The 22,441-nt window shown below is 43.1% G+C and overlaps 1 protein-coding gene across 3 annotated transcripts; it reads left to right on the top strand.

The window, feature by feature from the left end:
* The first annotated feature begins 647 nt into the window (after positions 1-647).
* On the top strand, positions 648-21,543 carry LOC128764949 (protein-glutamine gamma-glutamyltransferase K-like). 3 transcript variants are annotated; one of them, XM_053875259.1, is made up of 15 exons: positions 653-696; positions 8,871-8,945; positions 9,051-9,298; positions 9,548-9,739; positions 12,473-12,724; positions 13,328-13,446; positions 13,511-13,618; positions 14,719-14,896; positions 14,959-15,097; positions 15,192-15,384; positions 15,959-16,112; positions 16,177-16,461; positions 17,980-18,140; positions 18,202-18,338; positions 18,444-21,543. In XM_053875259.1, exons 3-15 carry the CDS (start codon positions 9,052-9,054, stop codon positions 18,604-18,606), a joined length of 2,328 nt encoding a protein of 775 aa, XP_053731234.1. In that variant the 5' UTR covers positions 653-696; positions 8,871-8,945; position 9,051; the 3' UTR covers positions 18,607-21,543. The 3 variants fall into 3 exon arrangements, with proteins under 3 accessions (XP_053731225.1, XP_053731234.1, XP_053731242.1); XM_053875250.1 differs by lacking the exon at positions 8,871-8,945 and having other exon boundaries at positions 648-696; XM_053875267.1 differs by lacking the exons at positions 653-696; positions 8,871-8,945 and adding an exon at positions 724-864.
* Positions 21,544-22,441: the final 898 nt, after the last annotated feature.

Below are 22,441 nucleotides of genomic sequence, written 5' to 3' on the forward strand. Positions count from 1 at the left end.
AACCAGGACTCCGAGCCAAACTTAAACCACAACTACAATGACCTTGTTGTTTTGAAGTCTTCATCCTCAAATAGAGGCTTAGCCTTGTGGAATCCAGCAAAAGGGCCCCACAAGAGGGTGTTTTCCCCAAAACTGGTCCTCACTAGGACAGCTTAAACGCACACGCACAGAGACTCAATCTTCAAGATACGTCAAAGACACGTTAAAATATGACAGTTGCTTCATCCGAGTCCCTGGCAGATGACTGAGCTCTGATGATGAAAGAAACCTTTTTCCTACCAGCATTCATCACTTATTTTGTTCTCTGGTTGATGACAGGAAGTTATTCTTGGATATGACCAAACAAATCGCATAATCACAGCATTTTTTTCCTGTCACATGGTCCTGTTGAGTGTCCAATATTACAAGCTTTTCTTCAAGTCCAATTTCCAGCAGTGTCCTAACAGGGACTTTTCAGAGGTGAATCCTGTCCTACTAATGTTGTTTTGCTGTTGCTTGACTTCCAGTATGAACGTCTGCGCCTCTCCTCATCATATCTCCGCAGGAAAACTGTCTCTCAACAGTTTGCCAGCCCAGAGGAAGGCGTGTCCTTCTGGTCTGAAGTATTTAAAAGTCTGAACTTGCAGATCGAGTGTGAAACAAAAAAGGTGCGACTGACTACTCTTCCTCCTCAGATTTCTTCCACCACTGAACCGAGTGAGTCTTTGACAAGTCATTTTGTGGCCGACAGTATGCTTTCTCTGATGCACTGGTCGCCGGGCAAAACTCTGGTGATATTAACTAATGGCTATTTTAGATGACATGACATAGCAACTTGAATCATCTCAGTTCTTGACTGACCTCTGTTGAACCAGGGCCGACCAAGTGAGTAAATCAGCCGCTCTGTCATTCAAAAATGCATTCTTTTGCTCAGTAGATTTGTATGTCTTTAAAAACTTGTTTGTTCACATAGAGAAGGCCTTTGTTGAAAGTCTGCTGTGGACCATGTGCGGCCTGAGGGAGGATGGTCATGAGTTAGGGGATGCTTTTGCATCAGCACCCTCCTGGAGGGAGACACTGAGCTGTTACTCTCATTTACCTTATTCCTTGGTGATTGTCTTAGTGATGACCCCTTGCTATTTGCATTTAAATGACAATTTTCCCCCTTTTTGCATCCAGTCCACAAACATTCGATGCATAATATTTTTAGCCATTGTTATTTATTACTTTTTAGCCACAAGAGTTATAATACATAGATGGTTTACACACATTATTCATTTATTTTTTAGATAATGCTTTTTGTGTTATTGTGCCTTTATTTTTCTACAGTTCATAATATCAATTTAATACACCTCTTTTTGATTTAACGGAGCAATGCTGCGCTTGGTTATTTATTTCACTTTTTTGTCCTCTTTAGTTTATTCACTAAAAAGAGACACTATTTGCCTGATTAATGCAACAGATTTTCCGTAGTGTTTGATATATATTGATGTATCTATATCTATATCTATCTATCTATCTATCTATATACTGTATAGATATCTATATCTATATCTATCATCTGTTAATTTTTGTATGTATTTATGTACTTATTTGACTAAAATAAAATAACTAATTTCAATATATACTATTATATAATGGTTTTAATTTATGTTTTCGAATATTATATTGGAAGTAAATGTATTTGCACACGTTTCACTTCCATTTAATTTAATTCAGACATCTGTATTTTTTTTTTTTTATCACATTTTAATGTTATATTGTATACATATATTTCCATACTCTTCCTACTTTGCCATAAAATCCGATCTTTATGGTTTGTTTTTAATCTCACACCTGATGGCCTCCACCGCAGACCTGGCAGGTCAAAGCTTCAGTTGATGTCTCGAGCATGTTGTTACATTAACACTTCGCTGAGCAGACACTTTATTTCTGTCTCTAGCAGTGAGGGCATCTGTTGTCTGTGTAGGCGGTCTAATTACTGGTGCTCCCAAATGACCTACAAGTTGTGACGATGGAGGATATATTGAGGCAAAAGTCAGCAGCTTCCATTGGTTTCTGAGTCTCGTTGGATCGGATCATAATTGGAGCCTGCAGGGCTGCTGAGCATGTCGAGCTGAGGGTCCGCATTGTATTGCATCAGGGTTAGTTCGTTCATATATTTTGGTCTGAATAGCAGTTTAAGAACCGTGTTTTCCGCAGCATGATGGTCTCAGACCAATGGCGCGCAACCAGCTTATGAGATCACTGCCGGGAGGAGCCCACGGGGCAGACCCGGAGAGATGCTCTCTGCTTCAGGCATCTATCAGGACCCCCCGTTTGGTGCACTCTGTTGAAGCTGTTGTCGTGTGAACTGCCGCTGAGTTGCTCTGCACAACTCTCTTTTCATACTTTATACAACTTTTTCTTTCAATCTCAAGATGTTACATTCATTGCTGTGCTCATACAGCATCATAAACCAAACCTGGAACATTCCCCTCTGGGTTGCTCCTTGAAGGAATTAAACATTGAAATGCCATTTTCTTTTGACACTCAGATCCATCTTAACTGTCCTCACAGGACTCTGGCCACAAAGCGCCATCTCAAACTTCACAAGACAAATAAGCTAACAAAAAAGCTTGAGGCCAAACTGGGAACTTCAGTAATGAACGATGTGAACGTAATGGGCTCTTATCTTAAAAGAGTTGCTCCTCATTATATTTTTGAAATGCAGGTCATGTGATTCTGGAGTCATAATCACTTTAGGGGGCAAAGTTCAGTGTCCATAATAATATGATAATTCAATTCCCGAGAAACAAACTGTCTGAGTCAGTCAGCGCATCCTTGACTTTGACTGTCGTACATTTGCTGGTGCCTAGCTGAGAGACTTGGTGGTGAAAGGTGGCAGACAACCTAGACAGACCCGGTATGTGATGGACTAGCTGGAGATCAAGTCACTTGGCACTGCTACATACTCATTCAGAAATTATAAATTATTAATTAATTATCAATATTATGTTTGAATTCATACAATAAAATATTTTTTCAACATAGGGCGAAGCATGACGGTGACACCCTCCTCACCCTCTAATGATGACACTGGTCACCTTGGGTGAGACAGGCTGCCCTCTAGCTGCAGCACCACACCACTGTGTTCCTCTAGTTCAGAAATGTGATGAGCAGACAGTAGATCAGAGGTGGGCAGTTACATTTTCTAAAGGGACACATTATAAACTGTGACTATTGTGAGAAGAAAGAAAGGTGGCGATGACTATGAAATGCGACAGAACAAAGAAGTAAGTAACAAGGACGAAATGAGCCTTGAAATGTTCAATGGAAGCAAGGATATTAAGATGTGTAAATGTGGCATGAACCCCATAAAAAATCAATTGACACGCATCTTATTTCAATTGATATCACAATAAAACTATGGACCAATCCTCGAAGATGAAAATTGTTTTGCATTTTCTTTCAACAAATTTTGAGGAAAATACTGAATTGACAAACAGTGAAGAAGAAACAGAAATTTAGTCATGAACGTCTTGTATTTACTTTTGATCTACTACTGGCTAAAACAGGCTAAAAAAAAAAGACAGAAAATGGCGACTTATCACTTGTGTAGATTTACTCTAACTTCATGAGGGTCACAAAAACATAGACACCGAATATGGCCCGCAGGCCGCACTTTGCCCAGGTCTGCAGTGGCTGTATCAACTTTGAACACAGTGCTCGGCAGTGCCCTTCCTCATGCCACTTGTCTTGCCCGGCGTCCATATCTCCTCATGATCCGAACTGGCATGGAACAAGTACAATGGATGACAGCATCAATACTGCTTGTTGGTCGCCACCTCTGCTCAGAGAGGATGTCATCTCCGAATTCATGCCATCTGCTCGGACTTGTTACTCCGCTGGGTTCTTTGAAAAGGCTCCTGCTGTTGTCTTGTCATTCAAATTAGCTCCTGGCTTTAAATGGAAAGTGCTTTTGTATGAAGCTTCATTATCAGCCAAATTAAAAAAAAAAAGGTCCAGTCCCTGGTGGGATGTTGATGACTTTGGTGGGTTCTCATTTTCCCCACTCTGGTCATCTCCACAGTGTGCAGCGTTTGGCTTATAGTCAAACACCTGCGACACAAATGGCTGCTCTCATTTGAGAGGTAATTCGCCGATTTTAGCATATGCTAACAAGACAATTGAGAGAGTAAACACAAGAGTCGGCAACCACCTAGCGGCTCGTGGATTGGAGCCCACACACAGTCACTCTGCTCAAGTGTATAAACACTTTAATAAGTGCCTTTGATCCGAAACCCACCTGCGGAGACTGTTGCATCATCGCAGAGGAGCGATGATCAAACCCACACGAGCGCACGTCAGTGTTTATCTCAGCGCTTGAGTCACGTTGGCTCTGTTTATAGTTGCGCCTATCAGCAGAGACACTCGCAGCTCAGAGGTGGATTTCTCACCGATTTATCGCGACTCACTGGTTCGGCATCATTTTCATATGTATATAAGACACCAGCGTGCGGCTTCAAAGGCCGCGGAGTCACCTGCTCACTGACGGTGGCGGTGGAATGTTAAGTGAGCAGGACAGATGTGGATGACAGCCGAGGGGCCAATAAAAGAGGATGCAGGAGCTTCCCACACTCCACATGAGCGCTCCACTTCAGTAGAAGGTTAACTTTTTTCATTAACCTCCTCCTTTAACTGCACATGGAGGTCATTGGATTAGTCCATTAATGGGTCGGAATTAAATCTGTCTTGTCAAAAAAAGGTCCCTTTATTAATTAATTTATTTTTCAATTAATTATACATAAGATTAGTAAAATGGATTCTCAAAGAATGGAGCTCCAGACAGGATGGAATTTCACTGACTCTGCACTGTTGAGTGATAAGGTTTTTAGTTTTTAGGGAGTCCATCGTTCATGGAGGATGAGTGAGGGATTTCTTTACACTTAAACTAACACCTGGGATTTAATGAACATTTCATGGCAAGATCATGTAGGACAGATATCCATTTCAATAGTTTTTGACAGTGTGTAATCTAATGGCAAAACGTCCCTGTTTCTGGGTCACAGGATGATGACTCACACTGTGCCGCGTCTACTCTCAGTGCAGCTGCCTAACCCTTACAAAACTTTCTAATCACACACCATTATGCCCTATTTTTAAGCCATTGACAGAGAAAACACTGGGCTCTGAGATGGACAACCAAATGCACTGAAATGAGGAAAATAGCAAAAGAACAAGAGAATTTCGTCCCTGGAAAAAAACAGGTATATTACTGTTTTCATTTAGTTTGGTGGACGTGATGTGGGACAGTGATGGTAACAGTTCATGATTCCAGTTACGGAGGGTTAAAGAGGAACTAGTCTGGCAATTTAGGTCTTTTAAAATGATATTGAACAACTCAAGATTTGAAATACTTACAAAATGTGCACACGACCTGCCCATCATTATCCGGGAGCTGAAATGTTGTTCACTCTGCTGTGATTGGTCAGCAGGAAACCTTCAGCCCACCTGCACTGATAGTTGCTGCCAAACAGGAGCAGCACAGTGCTCTCTTAAACGGCATATAAACACCACACTTGGGAGTTAAAATCTCTCGCAGCCAAAGCCGCACATCCTTATCAGACCAAATGAGCTGACGGGCATCGCCCTGTCCACCCGCATGGTTGTTGAGAGTTGGAGATCTGAGATTACAAGGAGCTCCTCCTTTGGTGGACTGGAGAACAGTGACGTATTCGGACCCAAAATATATTAACAAACCACGAGCGAGGGCTGAGACCCCAGCATTCATGAAGACCAATTGATGCATCACTGAGACGTGGTGCGTTTTTGTCTCTCACTCTCTCACTTCTTGTGTTTGCCTGTCATGACAGACGCATAGAAGTATCGGAGAAATATGTGTTAACATCATAACAACATGTTACGCTAAGCTAACTACTGTAACTTCCTTCAGTCTGTGGCTCACGGCTCAAAGAAAGAGTGAACCCCCCTGTGACATGGTAGCGGACTTGGCTCTCATAGCCTCTCATTCATCGTACAGATTTCAGATGGGAGAAAACTTTATAATGGCGTAGCTTCAAAACAGAGCATCGTCATGGTAGAGGACTGACTGCATCATGGCGAGCAGGACTTCAACATTTGAGACGTATGAGTAAGTCAGGAAAGTTGGATTACAATATTTTTACATTTTTCCTTGCAGACTTATGTCATGATATGAGGACGCCTCACGTGTGGAAGTAAGTTCCTTTAAACAGTGGTGTTTGAGGCTTTCACAGAGTCCACTATGTAATAAACTGAGCTCTTCTGCACCTCTCCAGTAGCGGGTCTCAGGAGTACCTAAGGTAAATCTCACAGCGCCTATATAATATAAATTTGAGCGGACGCACCGCAGTACTCATATGGAGCGTGCACAACCCTCTGGCTGCTATATCCACGGGCACACGGCCAACTGTGGCCATATTTAGAGATATGATGTTGCATATGTTACCAGTGAGCTGACACTCACGACCAACGTGAGGCTTTTTTTAAGCTATTTTGATGTGCATGTTTCACATACGTCATATGTCAGTTTCATTCATGCAAAAGCTAAATGACTAAATTGAGGAAGCTGTACTTCTACAAACAATATTTCCCACAGGCAGAAATATGGTTTGTTCAAACTACTGTCAGGCCGAACCACATGTACTTTCACAAGCTACTCTTCCCCAACACTGGGGACATGTTTCAAACTCTGCCTCAGGGGAGGAGGATTCACATAATAGAAGACTAGTGAAAGTGACCGCTGCACTGTGTTCGAAAGTTTGGCCCCTTGTGTGATTGAGTTTGACAGCCCGGACTTGGCGATGGAGAAATAATTCAGCTGCAGGTACAGTACACCAGCTCTTCTCTACGTCATAGCAGAACTTTGTTGCCTTTTTATCTCCCACACCAGTCACAAGGGAGGTTCAAAATTCAATTTAGATTATGACTACATGCTTATCACTGCCAAAAAAAGTAGTCCAAATTGAAGATTCTAACACTAACATAAAAGTGTTTTATTTTAGTGAAATTATGTGTCCACGCGTTGAGATATTTTTTCGTCTTGAATCAAGCTAGTAAATGAATTCTAAGGTGAATATCCGTAACCTAGAAATCATCACCATATGCTAAATTCTTGCTAATAAGTACTTGAAATTAGCCTGAAAGTGAGCTATTGAAAGTAGATATGAATATATATTACTTAAAATGACTCTCTGTATCAAGAGTCTAAACAGGATAATGAATCCCTAAATCAATGGGAAATGCTTGGGTTGTTTCTTCATCATATGAAAACATATTTCTACAAAAGGACATAATAAAACACTCTAAGTTAGATTGGCATATACCTAGACACTGTAACAGAACACAGGTCTTCTACACACATATCCTACAAACATGTGGTGCTAACTGTATTTGTAAGAAAGGGAAACATTAACACTCTGTACAAACATCCCATATACTGTAGAACAAGACAGGTAATTCACATAATCACATACCTGTTTTACACCTCAACCCTACTCCCATAATCCTTTGTTCCAGAGGCAGTCTGGATCACTGCAATGTACTAAATTTAATAGCAGATAAGATCAAAATCAGACAGGCATCCTGTGGAGATGCGTGGTGTTGAGCGCTGCTGTCCCACTGTAATAAGGTCACAGGTTCAAATACAGCTTCAACCATCTGTCCAGGGTCTCCCCCATTTCAAGCTTGCAGATGGAGGAAGCAGCAGATAACAAATGCTTGAATAGAAGTGTCCTCTTAATTAGATTATATTGTTCCTTATAATGGTGAGTGCTCATCCATATCAAGAGCACGGACCTCTGCATGCCACCAGAAATGTTTTTGTCCTTCAGCGAAAGGTCATTCTTGTTTTGGAAGTTGGGAGATGGCGAGGGAAAAATCCTTCCTTTGACTCATCCTTCAACCAGGATTCACTAAACATTTAGCTGAAATCGGTTCTTCATTTGCTGAGCTATTTTCAAGCCTGCTACTACGTGAGATGCAACGTAGAGAACTTATTATGCAGCGGTGAAGTCACCGCAGATGTTTACTGATGATGTCCAAGTGTCACTTCCTGCTTCTCACCAGCAGCGCGCGCAGCAATATTCTCCCAAGCACAAGGTCAATCTCAGACCCCAGATGGAAAGTAAGCCAATCCCATCTACCTATCTATCTGTCCAAAATGACCTGTCACAGGTGGTGAGGGAAACCATACCAGCGGGTGAATTGTTGTTGCTGTGCCCGAGTATGAGGAGCAGAGGTAATAACTCAAGCAATTAAAGATGTTGTTCATGTGGGGCTGGTAATGGGACTGTCAGGCCTGATCAGGTGACTTCTCTGGCGGTCACAAACGCAGCAGTGGAGGGATTTATAATACAATAAGAGGATCTGTGAGGTTACGAAGGAGCGGACTGCTGCGATAAACAATTTTATTTGCATTTATGCAGAAGACGCTTGTCCTAACAAGAGGATGTGAATATATTCATGAATTACTGAGTTTATTCAGTGCTGCAGCCACACAGTCACAGGTCACAGTCCTACTTCTCTGTCTCTGGAGTTTTTGTGTGGGTCTCCTCTAGGTTCTCTGGTTTCCTTTCACGATCCAAACAGAGCTTCTGTAGTGATGACTCAAAATAGTGTATCAGCATGTTGCACATTGATCATCTTTTTGTGCTCAAGTTTCATCCATGCATCTCAAGTAGCCACAGGGGCAGAAGCCACAATGGACAGGCACAGACTTCTATCTTCCTAAGACATCCTCACTTCCCTGGGACACTCCTGCAGTGCTCTCAGGGCAGTGGTTTCTTCTGTCTCTGAGCCTCTCCCAGATGACTGATGGTCATGGGTGATGACCTTTGTCTTTTGGCTGAACTCCTTATTTGTCTGGACAGATTGACCGAGCCCCCTCATGATGTAGTGGCTAGATCAGTCCTTACCTCACCAAGAGGGAGACTTCTCATCTTGGAGTAAGGACTCATCATGTTTACGACAATCTTCACATCAACAGGGACTTCACAGATCAACAACACATGTTTATTTATATATTTCTTTTCTTTTATTGACACATCCAGGATGCCGGTGGAGTCAAGGTCAATCAGAAACAGGTCAGCGACGGGTCGCTTTCCAACAGTCACTCTGGATTTTGGACTAGACGAGGAGGAAAGTGGAAAATCCAAACCTGAAGAGAAGGTGACGGAGGAAAACGCTTGCTCGCGGTGGCTAAGGAAGGCTTGTCACTGCTGCTACCCAGAGACTGAAGAGGACATCACAGACACCTTGGTCACTGATGATGTGGACAAGGACGAAAATGAGCTCAACGGTATTCACCAGCGTGTTTTATCAATCGCTTCTTAAACTCAAACACCTCAATAAGTAAAACAAGTAAACAGAATGTACTGTGTGCAAATGATACAAATCTTTTCGACCATAGTCCTCATTGTGTCTCCAAAAATGAGAACTCTCTACAATCTAATGCGAAGACTTGACACAAGATTGAGCGCTGCTCTCTTCTGTTGTGATCTCAGCGAAGAGAGAGCGGACCTGATATCAGCTTCCCGTGTCTCCTCAGAACTCGTGCTCCGGGTGAAATCAATAGACCTGATGAAAAGCAGATCAGGTCAAAACCGCATGGAGCATCACACCAATCTGTACCAAAGTGACGACTTCATCATCCGCAGAGGGCAGAGCTTCCTGATGTGGATCACCTTGTCTCGAGCCTTTGACAGCAGCACTGACAAACTCCACCTTGAACTGAAATCAGGTTAGTGCGAGTCCTTGACTGAGACACGGGGATGTTTACTGAACAGCAGAGCCGGGATCTATCCAACCATGATATGATTAGTGAGTGTTCCATATTGGGAAAATGACTTTAATACACCCTAGATAGAAAACCTTTCACATCAAATAAGCCGTGCGTGTGTGTGTGTGTGTGTGTGAATACTAATTTCTCCCTTGCGGCTGACCTCCACTGCTTCAGGTGCCAAAAGGATGGATAGACACCAACCTGGCTGACCTCAGCTCACATGCCTCCCTGACCCTGCCCAAAAAGTGCAAACTGCTGAAAGCATGCTCTCACAGGAAGTTTATAGTTTGTATGTCTGACGGATATCCAGCAGCTTGTGTGCTTTTCATGACATCTTGTATGCAACATCAATGGAAATATAGGAAGGAAGAACCTAAAGAGTGGTGGGCTGGCTTTCTTCTTTTGGGTTACTATTGCTATGGTAACAGCTCTGGTTGCTACGCTTCGCTAGAAGCAGTCTTTGGATGGAGCCGCTCTCAGTGAAAAACCCTGTCTCCTGACAATTCCCCACCACTGGTGCCCCCAAACTGCCATAGTCTCAGCCTGCACGCTGGCTTGTGTTCTGCTACAAACCTCATTGTGTTAAAAGTGGCAGGATGGACAGGACAAAGAGCCGCAGAGCTCCTGCAATTTTGGCTGTATGCGAAAACAAGTGAGGCTTGAAGAGAATAATTATAGTGTCTTTTACTGAGATGCTCTCTTCCATGTCAGGCATGGAAATTTTATCCCTCACTGATTCGTATGGAGGAACCACATTTCAATATGAGAGGAATATAAGCGTTGTTCTCCTGAAGAATGCAACTCAAAATTGACTATAATGCACCTTGTAATAAATGAACGAACCACTGCACTAGACAGCCCACACACGCCTCAATGAGCTCATTTCATATTCATTTTCATCAAAACACAGCATAAAATAAAATCAATAAAAAGAATTGTGCTGTCACCGTAAACTAAAAATGAATGAATTAGTTTAATCATTTAAAAAATATCCCCGATTGAGAATAGCAGGGCAAAGCTTTTTAGCCGTCTTATCTAAAAACAGCACAGTGAATAACCACGAATGAATGACCACAAATTTTGTCAGGTGAATGTTGTCTTTATCTCATTTATTTGATAGGATTTTTTGCTTGCTGTGAACAGACCGTGGCACGTGAGCAGCAGCCGGTCTTATTCAGGCATGAGATGTACCTGCCTTTGTCCTACAGACTGGCTGCCATGGATGACAGGACAACCTTTGTGATGGCGGTAAAATACAAAAGTCTGTCCTTGACATCTGAGAGACAACCTGTTTATGGTGGTGCTTTCTTGAGAAGCGCAGCCACCCAGACACCAGACACGCCCCCACAACAAAGCTAACAGAACCCATATGTCTCAGTTTATATGATCCAGTTAACTAGATTATATTCATTATCTTATGCTGACTCTCTTCATGGCGGTGGTTGGGGGAGACACAGCGACAGGTAACAGGGCACTTGCAGATGCTGTCATGCACGATCAGGCCCACGGATAACTTTGTGTGATCAATTAACCTCTGCATGGTTCGGACTATGGGAGGGAAACATTGTGTCCTGAGGAAACCCATTCAACTACAAGGAGACCCTGCAGGTTCTTGCCAAATCTAGAGTTGACTCAAGATTCATTTGGTTTTCATTCGGTATTTACATGAAATAAGTTTGAAATCTCTATGTTTATGACTATAATTACGTAACTTAACTGTATTATTACAAATACTTTCCCCTGTACATGACATCTCTAGTTTGTCTTTGCTGCTATTCTACAGTTTTTTTGTCACCCAGCAAAAACAGTGAGTACAGTACGTTCATGACTTATCAAGGACTCAAAGGTCTCCTTCTTATTTCTCTGATCAAATACAGTAGATATTTTTTTTGAGTGTTTTCCATCAATGAAATAAATATCTTTAAGAAACACATGGTATTTAAACATTTTGCCTCCTCTGTGTTTGGTACAATTAAGTACGGAGTGAATATACTCACGATTTTTCTGCAGTTTCTTTGACATGCCCTTTTTAAAAGGTCGGAATTTTAAATTATTACTTGCTATAGTATGAATTGTTCAGGACCCAAGGCCGTCGAAATATTTAATACAAAAAGAAAAGGTGATGGGAAAAAAATGTTTCAAAAAAAGTTTCATCCAATACCATGGATATTTTTTGACTTATCAAATGCAAATATAAAAACAAGCTGCTGCCGACTGACCTTAGAACTTTGAAAATGTGTTTTCTTTTCCTGTAAAATGCACTACAGTATGTGAAACTTCACACGTTCAGTCTGGACCTGTGACTGCAATAAGTGATAATTATGAGAAGGGTGTGAGACTTTTCTTGTGCAGGGTAAAAAAAAGAAAAACTGTAATAATAAAAGTAATAATCATACAGAATCATGGTATTAATAATGATATCTGTTTCCCAAGGTGGCATGTTTGTATTTCTACAAAAAAAATGTTGACTTAAATAGAAACAATATATCTATGAGAATTGCTCAGTGGATTGAAATACTGACGTGCTACTACTTAGTGGCTCAGTTTCTATTTACACAAGTGTTTCCATACCCACATATTTTGGAATGCGGGTGTGGCATCATTTAGAGTCACGTGTCAATGTCATCACTGTCTACCTCCTGTGGGCAGGACATGGCGTGTTCGCGCGTGACGTGTTCTTCACCTCCTCAGGTGCGTCGCCATCCGTGTCCAAGGGGACTCACGTCATCGTCCCCCTGGTGGACAGTCTGGAGGATGACAGGTGGGAGGCGGCGGTGGTGGAGAAGGTCGGCCAGCAGCTGAAACTCTCCGTCAACTCTCCGGCGACAGCAGTCGTCGGCAGATATCAACTCCAGGTGGAAACTCAGTGTCCTAAAGGTCAAGCTCTTTCCTCACACAACCCCGACAATGACCTTTACCTGCTGTTCAACCCCTGGTGTGAAGGTAAACACTGGAGCTGATTGTCTGAGTCACGCAACGTGTTTTTAATTGGTCAGTTTCAAGATCACTTCCTTCGCCACCGGATGTCAGTTGGTTTTATTAAACGTTCATGGAGGCTGACCACATTTTGACTTCATAAACAAATATAGAGACTGAGCTGTCAAAACAGTCGGATTGGATTGTGAGTTTTGCAAACTGACTCATGGTTAGTCGCCCACACCCAATGATCTACCAATGGTGTCCAATAACTCCCACCATGCATATTACAAGTACCGTAATGTACTGCACCAGATGGACCCAGAACAACATAAAGTATGCAAGTTAAAAACAAACAAAAGAAAGTGGAAAGATGATCCTTGTGAATTGATCTGACCTGGCAAATACTGTATGTACTGAACTGTATGTCAGTGCTGTTCATTCAACAGAGATTTGTCGACTTACCGGTGTAAACAGTCTTATTTCTCATGGAACATGATCACATCTTGACAGTGAGCCATTTCTGAGACGTTTCCATTTATGTGATAGTTACAGTCACTTGTTATTATAATGTCCCCTGGCCCTATGATTCCCTTGATGGGCAGATATAACCACCCTGTTGTCCTCCAGAGGACACGGTCTTCCTAGATTCCGAAGAGGAGCGACAGGAGTACATCATGAACGAGGTTGGCCGCATCTACTACGGCACTGAGAACCAAATTGGCGTGAGATCGTGGAACTATGGTCAGGTGGGTCCATCGCACGCGTGAAGAGAAGCACAATCTGAGCACAAACATTTCAATTGTCTTGCAGTTTCACCAGGGGATTCTTCCTGCCTGTCTCTTCGTCCTGGAGAAGAGCGGAACTCCTCCGTCCGGGTGGGGGGACCCGGTGAATGTGGTGCGAATTGTTTCCGCCATGGTGAGCTGACTGCATGAGGCAGGGAGAGCGCTATCACACCACACTCACTGATGGGAACGTAGTCCACCCTTGGCGTCAATGCCATTCACAGTATTTTTTTTTCCAAATTCAACTGGCGATAAGAGCAAATGAAGCAGCTTACATGTCCTCGGTTTTGCCCCTGAGCTTGAAATCCAGCAGCCAAAGCAGATTTGTATCACATTCCACTGATTTGTGAGTCAGGCAGAAATGTTCCCCTGAGACAATGTGAGGAAGCATTATGAACTGAACACAAATCAATATTCCACGCAAATGGACCGTCGCACACACAGTACGCCCCCATAGCTTCTTTGTCTGGGACTACAGGAGACAAAACGTGACCCTAGTGGACACTTTGATGAAGGTAACTGTGATCCTCTGAGACTGAGGTGGAACTTACAATAACAATCTAGAAATGGAAACCCAAATCAGAAGAAGACAAGAAGCTTTCAAAAGGGACAATACATTCTGTGAATCAGCGCCCTCCAGTGATGAAATAGGGTATTTCTATTGTTGAACGCTGGTATCCTAGTCAATAAAACCGCAAGCAGTCCTGACCATGCCGATGATTTCAGGGTGAAAAAACGTCTGATACCTTCAACTTGTTTCTTCTAGGGAGACGAGGATCAGCACCTCTAATTCAGTCAAAGGAATATTTACAGTGGTTGATATAATCTAACCACTTCACACACAAACACATATATTTTCATGTTTTGTGGGGACACTCTTTGACTTTGACTTTCCCCAGCCTTTCGCCCTAAACCTAACCATCCAGAACACATGGCTCACCTTAACCAGGACTCTGAACCAAAGTGAAACCCAATTACAAGTTTAACCCATCAGCTGCAGCTGAAACAAGCAGCTGCAGATTCCCAATGAACTCATTGCAGTCTTCAGACACCTGACAGGTGAAGAGGTGGCCTCTTGGAAGGAAAACCTGCACCTGCAGCGGCCTTCTGAGGACAAGTTTGAGACCCCTGATTTAGAGTCTGGATACCTGAATTGATGTTTTTGGCTGCCGTGTCTTTCGTAATGTCGACAGAGAAAGGTAGAACGGCGTAAACGTCTGATTTGTCATGTAGATCAACTCGCCCGACGATCAGGGAGTCCTTGAGGGGAACTGGTCGGGAGACTATTCCGCTGGGACCTGCCCTACTGTTTGGAGCGGGAGCGTGGAAATCCTGCAGGAGTACCATAAAAACAGCGGCGCCTCTGTCAAGTACGGCCAGTGCTGGGTGTTTGCTGGAGTGGTGACGACAGGTCGGCGACTCACCTGTGTTGCGTTCAGAACATCCTGGCTGATCGACCATTCCTCTGCGCAGTGCTGCGATGTCTGGGGATCCCCGGCCGCACCGTGACCAACTTCAACTCAGCTCACGACACGGACGTCTCTTTGACCACAGACGTGTATCTGGATGAGGATCTGGAGCCGCTGACTCATCTGAATGCAGACTCGGTGTGGTGCGTCTTTGTTTTCCAGACGTTGCTCCTCACCTGGTGTGACATTCATCACTCTCCAGTTTAGCGAGACTGACCTTCAGTTTCTCTCCTGTAGGAATTTCCACGTGTGGAATGACTGCTGGATGGCACGTCCTGATTTGCCTTCAGGCATGGGAGGCTGGCAGGCGATCGATGCGACGCCTCAAGAGACCAGTCAAGGAACCTTCTGCTGCGGGCCGGCGTCGCTGACTGCAGTACGCACCGGTCAAGTCTACCTCAAGCACGACGCTCCGTTTGTGTTCGCTGAGGTGCGTGACACCTTGTTGTGCTTGTTTGGAAAAATGCCGACATGAAAGTGGTCTGAACAGTGAATTAATAACAAGGAGCAATATTGAAGTTCATCACTGACATCTGACATCTTCGATAGACGCTGACACTTCCAGTGCCAGGCTCTTTATTACACATTTATAGCAACCAATTGTCCACTGATGTCCAAATTTTATTTCCCCCTCTCCAACACCTCGTTTTGAGGAACCTAATGGCTGAAGATTTGAATGTGCTCCCATCTACCGAAAGAAAAGAAGAGCGATTCTTATCTTCTGATTTATTACTGCCCCCTCAAATACAGGATATAAGAAGGTCTCCCTCTCAATCCCTCTGCACAAGTGGTTTTATTTTTTTCACACTGTGTGTGCCAATGACTTTGGATTTATGATGGCTTTAACATCCAGCTGACAGTTTTATCTCCACACTCCATGACCCTGGCGTTGACAAATTATATGTGTTGTGTTCTAATAATGAGCCATATGGCATCAGTCAAGAGATGTGTGACGGCTTCCGTCTGTCTGCTGCCTCGCGCTCCCGCTGTTGCGCGTCTTCCAGGTGAACAGTGACAAAATCTACTGGCAGAGGAATGAAGACGGAACCTTCAGTCAAATCCACAGTGAAAAGAAGATCATGGGCCACTTAATCAGCACCAAAGCGGTGGGATCAGACGAGCGCTGCGACATTACACATCTTTACAAACCTCCCGAAGGTGCTCCCAAGCGTCTGGCCGCATAATCTGTCAACATATTTCATGTTCCATTCATCCGCTCCAGGTACAGAGGAAGAGCGGATTGCAGTGGAGACGGCGTGTCGCTACGGCACGAAGGCGCAGGCGTACTCCCCACCCACGGCCGAGGACGTGACCATGGAGGTGACCATGGATGGTGACGCAGCGAAGATGGGAAACAACGCTGACTTAACCATCAAGTTGCAAAACAGCAGCACAGAGGAGCGAAGGATTGTGCTGCACAGTCAAGTGGCTGTCATGTACTACACTGGCGTCCACAAGGCCACAGTCAAGAAGGACAAGACGGACCTGGTTCTACTGCCCAGTGAAGGTATTATAGGAAGTATTTCAGGATTCATTCCAGGTGTGGGCATTAAACATGTAAGGGGCTACAATTTTGGGCGGAAAAATATACATATTGAGGAGGGAAGAAGAGTTTAAGGAGGACACACTATTTTAATTTCTGGAGGTGTTTTGTATGAAACATCTGTGGTTTGTGTCCAATTGCAAAAAAAAAAAAAATGTCCTTGGTAAGAACCAAGCAGAGTGAACTCAAGTGAGTGTAATCTCTGGTGGCATCACAAGAAAAAGTTTGAAAAACTGTCTATAAACACGTGAAGACAAAAAACAAAAACAAAAAAGAACCAGGGGCATCACCGACTCTGGACAACAGTAGACAGAACCAAGGCAGTGTGAAAATAGAAGAGAAGTATTGATCAGAAACACACATGAATAAAACAAAGATGGCGCTCACAAACAAACTACCCACACCAACTTGGAAAGCACAGTATGCGGATAGAAACAGAACAGAAAATAATGTGGTGCTTAGTGGAGGTTGGTGAAAAACAAATCCGAGGGGCTGTACCAGTTTCATGTTCGAAAACAACGCCATTTTAGAAGTGTTTTGTTAAACAGTACTGATGAACAGCAGTGTCAGAAATAATGAAGGGCAACTATTGGAAGAGGAAGAGCTCTTAGTGAATTTATGGGGCCTTTCATTCAGAAAACTTGGAGCACTGCAGAAAAGTGCCCCTCTGGCAACAGATTCTGTCAGAGTGGAAGAATTTCTGGCGCCATTCCTTGTCTGTGATCGGCTGAACTGGGCACTTTTTTATGTGATAAACTGGAAGCTGTTTCTTCTTAAATTAAATGATTCATATTTTATATTATGATTTTGTATTTCAGGTGACATGATGCAGCGCATTCTGAACACCCTTTTACTGATCAATGGTCATAAATAAAAAATGTTAAAAATAAATAAATGTGGCATATGGATGTATGCAGGCACTATCAGGCGCTGGGGTGCTGCCTGTTGACACCCAGACAGAGAGAAGGTTAGAAATATGAATAGAGAAAATGGCATACGGGGGTCTTAATCGCTGAGTCAGTTCCAGGTGTGCGCTCTCAATGGTTCAAGCTCGGGAAGGCAAAGACAGGACGCAAGGGGAAAATAATGCAAGCACAAAATATATTAAAATAAATGAATAATAAAAACCTGTTGGTTATCTCATGTGCTGTTGGTGCAGTTTTTGTTGAGCTTTATTTTATTATTGAGTTTTGTTTCAAATATTTAAAGGTATTTAAATATATTTAAATAGTATTTAAAGGTCTTGCTGGACGCATATAATTTCTCGCCGGATCAGATTTGGGCGCTGAACCTTGAGTTTGATTTCTGTGGTTTCATGGCAAACTGAAGGGTCACATCATTCCATAATGCACTGCTGCTGTGGGAACTCTTGCTTAAACGTAAAATGTTAAAACGTAAAGAATGGCCTGAGCCAGCCAAGTAAAACAGTTGTGAGCGACGATGTACTTCATATCTTTTGTACGTATGCTTTCATGCCTGCAGAGAAGGTTTTGGAGTGGACCCTTCTCTATGATGACTACAAAGACCAGCTGGTGGACCAGGCGGCGCTGATGCTGACTCTGTCGGGAAGAGTCAGAGAGACCCAGCAGGTCCTCGCCACACAGTTCAGCTTCAGACTCAGGACACCAGACCTCACCATCAAGGTAGCTTGAACGCTGCATTCCTCGTAACTGCAATATTGACTCACTCGCTTATCGCACGCAGCCCATCGGCAAGGCAGTGGTCGGGGAGAAGATGGCTGTGGAGATTTCTTTCACCAATCCGCTCCCTCGAACGTTGAAGTCTGTGATCTTCCACGTGGAGGGTCTCGGCCTTCTACCTGCTCGCAAGATGAATTATGGGTAAGGGAAGTCGGTGAGCACATATCATGCTCAGGTTTAACCGCAGCTGCCTTGTCAATATTTCTCATTTGCGAGTGCCGCTGTCATTTCCTGTCCTGCTCTCAGAGATATTGGCAGCCGTGTCACCACGACTCTGACCGAGCACTTCGTCCCCTCTCTGCCTGGACCGAGGAAATTACTGGCTTCATTGGACTGCAAGCAGCTCACGCAGGTTCACGGTGTGACCGACATCGTCGTGCAGGAGAGGAGCCATGTAGCTGCCTCCTGAATTCAACCCCCAGATCTTCCATTTTGTCACACACTGGCCACCACCGTAACTCATGCATGCATGCATGCATCACCACAAAGGATTCTTTCCTGACATGCTGAACATATAACCCAAATGTCTTATTTTATATGTTACAAATCCTTTCAATTATATCCGTATTTTATATAGCTTTGACCTGTAGTATATACATGCTCAAAATCATTCGTATTTATTGTATACAGATCAATACATTTCTGCAAATGTTCATCTTCCTAATCTTGAGAATGTTACATTCTCTTCAGGGCTATTTTGATTTAGAAATAATTCATTATGTATGGTCAAATGAGATGAAATATGTATTTTTTGAATTGATCAACAAATACATGTATACAGAATCTATAATAATAATAATAATAACTCTCCGACAGATCGCTCTGATGTCCCTCAGGATAACGGACCGTTGTGCCCATCAATCCCCTCTGGTGGTCACCCCGCAATAGAATATGCAGTCGTTTGGCTGAGGAATGCGTTTGGGCAGCAGTGAGCTCGCTGCAAGTGGAGATTGAAAGCCTCTGATGGACTGGCAGTTTTGTGAAGTCTCTTAGTGGCAACAGACTCATGGCTACCCAGTGCGGCCTTGATACACTGTTCTGAAGATGGATGATGTTCAGTAACTGGTCAAAGAAAAGGGTTAAAGGGTGTAGTCATTGGACATCAACATGAGTGACAGCGTCCACATTAACCGCAAAGCAACAATAGTCTCAGCTGAACCACCGAGTGAGAGGATCAGAACCAAATGCTCGAGCTCTCCTAATCTTACTTCCACATCTGTCTGTGATCCCCTCTCTTTCACACAGCCTCTGCTTAAGGGGTCAGTGTATGGAAATTAAAAAAGTAAAAAATAGAATTTGTAAAAAATTGACATAGTTAAGCACATAAATCCACATTGTTGTTCTTTTGCTACCCCCCACCACCACCATGTGACCACATGTTTTTTATTGCTAATTTTTATTAGCCCACATTATACAATTCAGAAACACACATTGCAGTTGTCTGTATGAGCGACTGGGTAATCGGAAGTGTAGTGTCCTTTTGCTCTATACTGGAGGATCCCCGTCCGTCTGCCCCCACATTCGACTGAACTGTCCCCCGGAGCCCCCTCCCATTACCCCAGTTCTGCTGTCATGAGTTAGAGTGACAGTCGTGTGTTTCACTGGCACCTGAGCAATGCGCCTGTCCAGCTGGTGCATGCGGCAGTAGCACTGGCGCAACGCGGCAAAAAAATGCGCCGCCATCCTTTTTTTTTTTTTTTTTTTTAACGTGGCCCATGCCGCCCCCCCTATAAGGCCAGGCTGACCTGCGAACGTTGAGTACATTCAGAAGTTCAGTTTCACCAGTAATGTGTCTCGGTTTTGAGCCTTTCGGTTGCTTTCAAATGCATACTTGTTTTGTTGTTGAAGTTTCCGGAAAGAAATCATCACAGTGAAATCTGATTTAGTGTTGGGCTTATTTTAAACAGAGAACATAAACGCCAGGGTAAAGGAGCATCAGCTGTGTTTGGCTCGGTTGTTGGCAGAGCAGAGTGTGTGACAGGATAATAGCTGTGGATGATGGGGCAGCAGAGAACATGGCAGAATATTGCACCGCTTGCAAGGTGATTCAAAACAGAAACCAGAAACAAAAAAAAATACGCTGTCACGTTGAACATAGCAGGAAAATATGCCATCAGTTACGCTGAGGAGAAGCTTTGCGTCCATTAAAATCAGCCCACCTTCGAGTTCTAACAAATTCAGTGTCATTTGATGTCGGTCTGTAACCCATTTTTTTTGGCCAGTCGATCAAAGTCGATCAAATCTTCATGTCTGACTTTACACGATGATGTCAGGACGTTATCATGGCATCATTGTGTGGAGCAAGTTCAGAGAGGCTTATTTATCGCCTCCTGCTGTTGGAGACACTCATCTCTGTTCTGTTTGCTTCACAAGTCACATGAACCATGTCAGTGACGTTTCGCATAGCCCAGCTCCTTATCTGGTAAATCTAGAATTAATAAGGACATGCACTCAAACACCAGACACACTGACGCGACAGTTTAAAAGCAATAAAAGGTCAGTGTCACTGCGAAGTTCAGCAGGAATGTGAACTTGTGGCTGCACACTTCATGAAGAGAGAAGTCAACTTCTGGTCATTTGAATTGATTCTCTCTGCTGAAAACTCAAACGTGGAAAGTCACTTCTGAGAACAACTGGAACACACTGCAGCATGACCAGCATGCAGACACCGCTATCCTTTAGAATGTACAAGACATGAAAGACCTTGACTGTTCAGCTGACTTCCTAAATGCACCTTATGTTCCTAAAGTCACATGCTTCTCTTCCACTCCTGGACAGACATTGGTTCTTGATGGACAGGAGTACATTTTATAGCTCTGTTGTCAATGAGTTCTGCTTTAAATGTTGGGAAAGAGGAACTCAGAAAAGAATGAGGGATCAATTTCTAAATCGATAAGTCCAATGGTACATGTGGGTGGTGTGTGGGACCACATGCAGCCCTGCATCATCTCATGAAAAAACAAAAAACTTCACTTATTTACCTAAAATTACATTTGTTCCTGTGTCACTTATTCTTTCCCCGATAGTATTTTATTTTATATTTATCTCTATTTTTAAAACTTGTTCTACAGTGTGTTTTTTGATTACACATTGATCAGAAACAGCTTGATAATTATACCAATCCATTTGTTCAAATCTAATTTTTGTTACTTTAGCACAGCCTTTTTTTTTTTTTTACTTTGTTTGCAAAGATTCTCAATATAAATAAATGTTGGACAATGTTTTAAAGTGATGAATATTTTGGAATCTATGGGTAAAGTAACATTTTTTCAAGACATTTATTTATTTTTGAGGGACAAAAACTATCACCCAATAGAATAATGTAATATACAATTTTACTGATATAAAGACCAATAAATAAATAAATATATACAACAAAAATATTTGCGTGTGGTGGTGTGTAATGTGTGAACTTGTATAGCTACACTGTATTTGTGGGGACCAATTGTTTGAGACACACCTCCTTGTGGGGACCTTTTGCTATTCGTGAGGACATTTTTGCTGGTGTCCTCAAGGTATTTGAGGATTAAAAGTTAAAATAACTGGGTCATTATGATTGGGTTTGAGTTTGGTTTAGGTCCTGGTTAAGGTGAGCCATGTGTTTTGGATGGTTAAGTTTAGGGTGAGAGGCAGGGGAAAGCATGAAAGTCAATGACGCAAACCATAAAAACATAGAGATGTGTGTATGTGCAGTGTGATTTATTTCTGCTGAGTCAAAGTTATGCCCTTTACTTCATGACTGTTTAAAGTCCTCGCTCTTCAAAAACTCTCTTTGTTAGCTCTGGAACAGCAACGCAGACCCAATTCCAGCTGGAAAGTTTCTTCCCACACAGCAGGCAGATGTAGGGAAGAGTTGTTTAGGAATCACTGATGACGCTGTGGAAATATTTGAGTTTCACAGTTCAAAAAGAAAGAGAGAGACATCCTGCATCTCTTGGACTTGTTCCTTTCTCAGTGTTAGTGGTGTGATGCGGGCTGGTTTATCCATCAGCCACACATGTGCTACACTCACAATGGAAGCCTCTTGAAGCTATAAATCCCACAGTAACTGTGCTGAGATCTGTTCATGATCTGCTATTGAGCACGTGTCCCAAGCTCTTCGTGTTTGTCTAAACCGGAGGCTCAAAGATCTTTCACATAAGAGTCGAGGAAGCCTGTGTCTCACCAATGACAGTCGCTCTCCAGGCACTCCCTCAGATGTCTATGGTCCCTGCTCCTGTAGAAAAATGTTTACTTTCACAGAG

Source organism: Synchiropus splendidus, chromosome 1, assembly GCF_027744825.2.
Source record: "Synchiropus splendidus isolate RoL2022-P1 chromosome 1, RoL_Sspl_1.0, whole genome shotgun sequence".
Lineage (NCBI taxonomy): Eukaryota > Metazoa > Chordata > Actinopteri > Syngnathiformes > Callionymidae > Synchiropus > Synchiropus splendidus.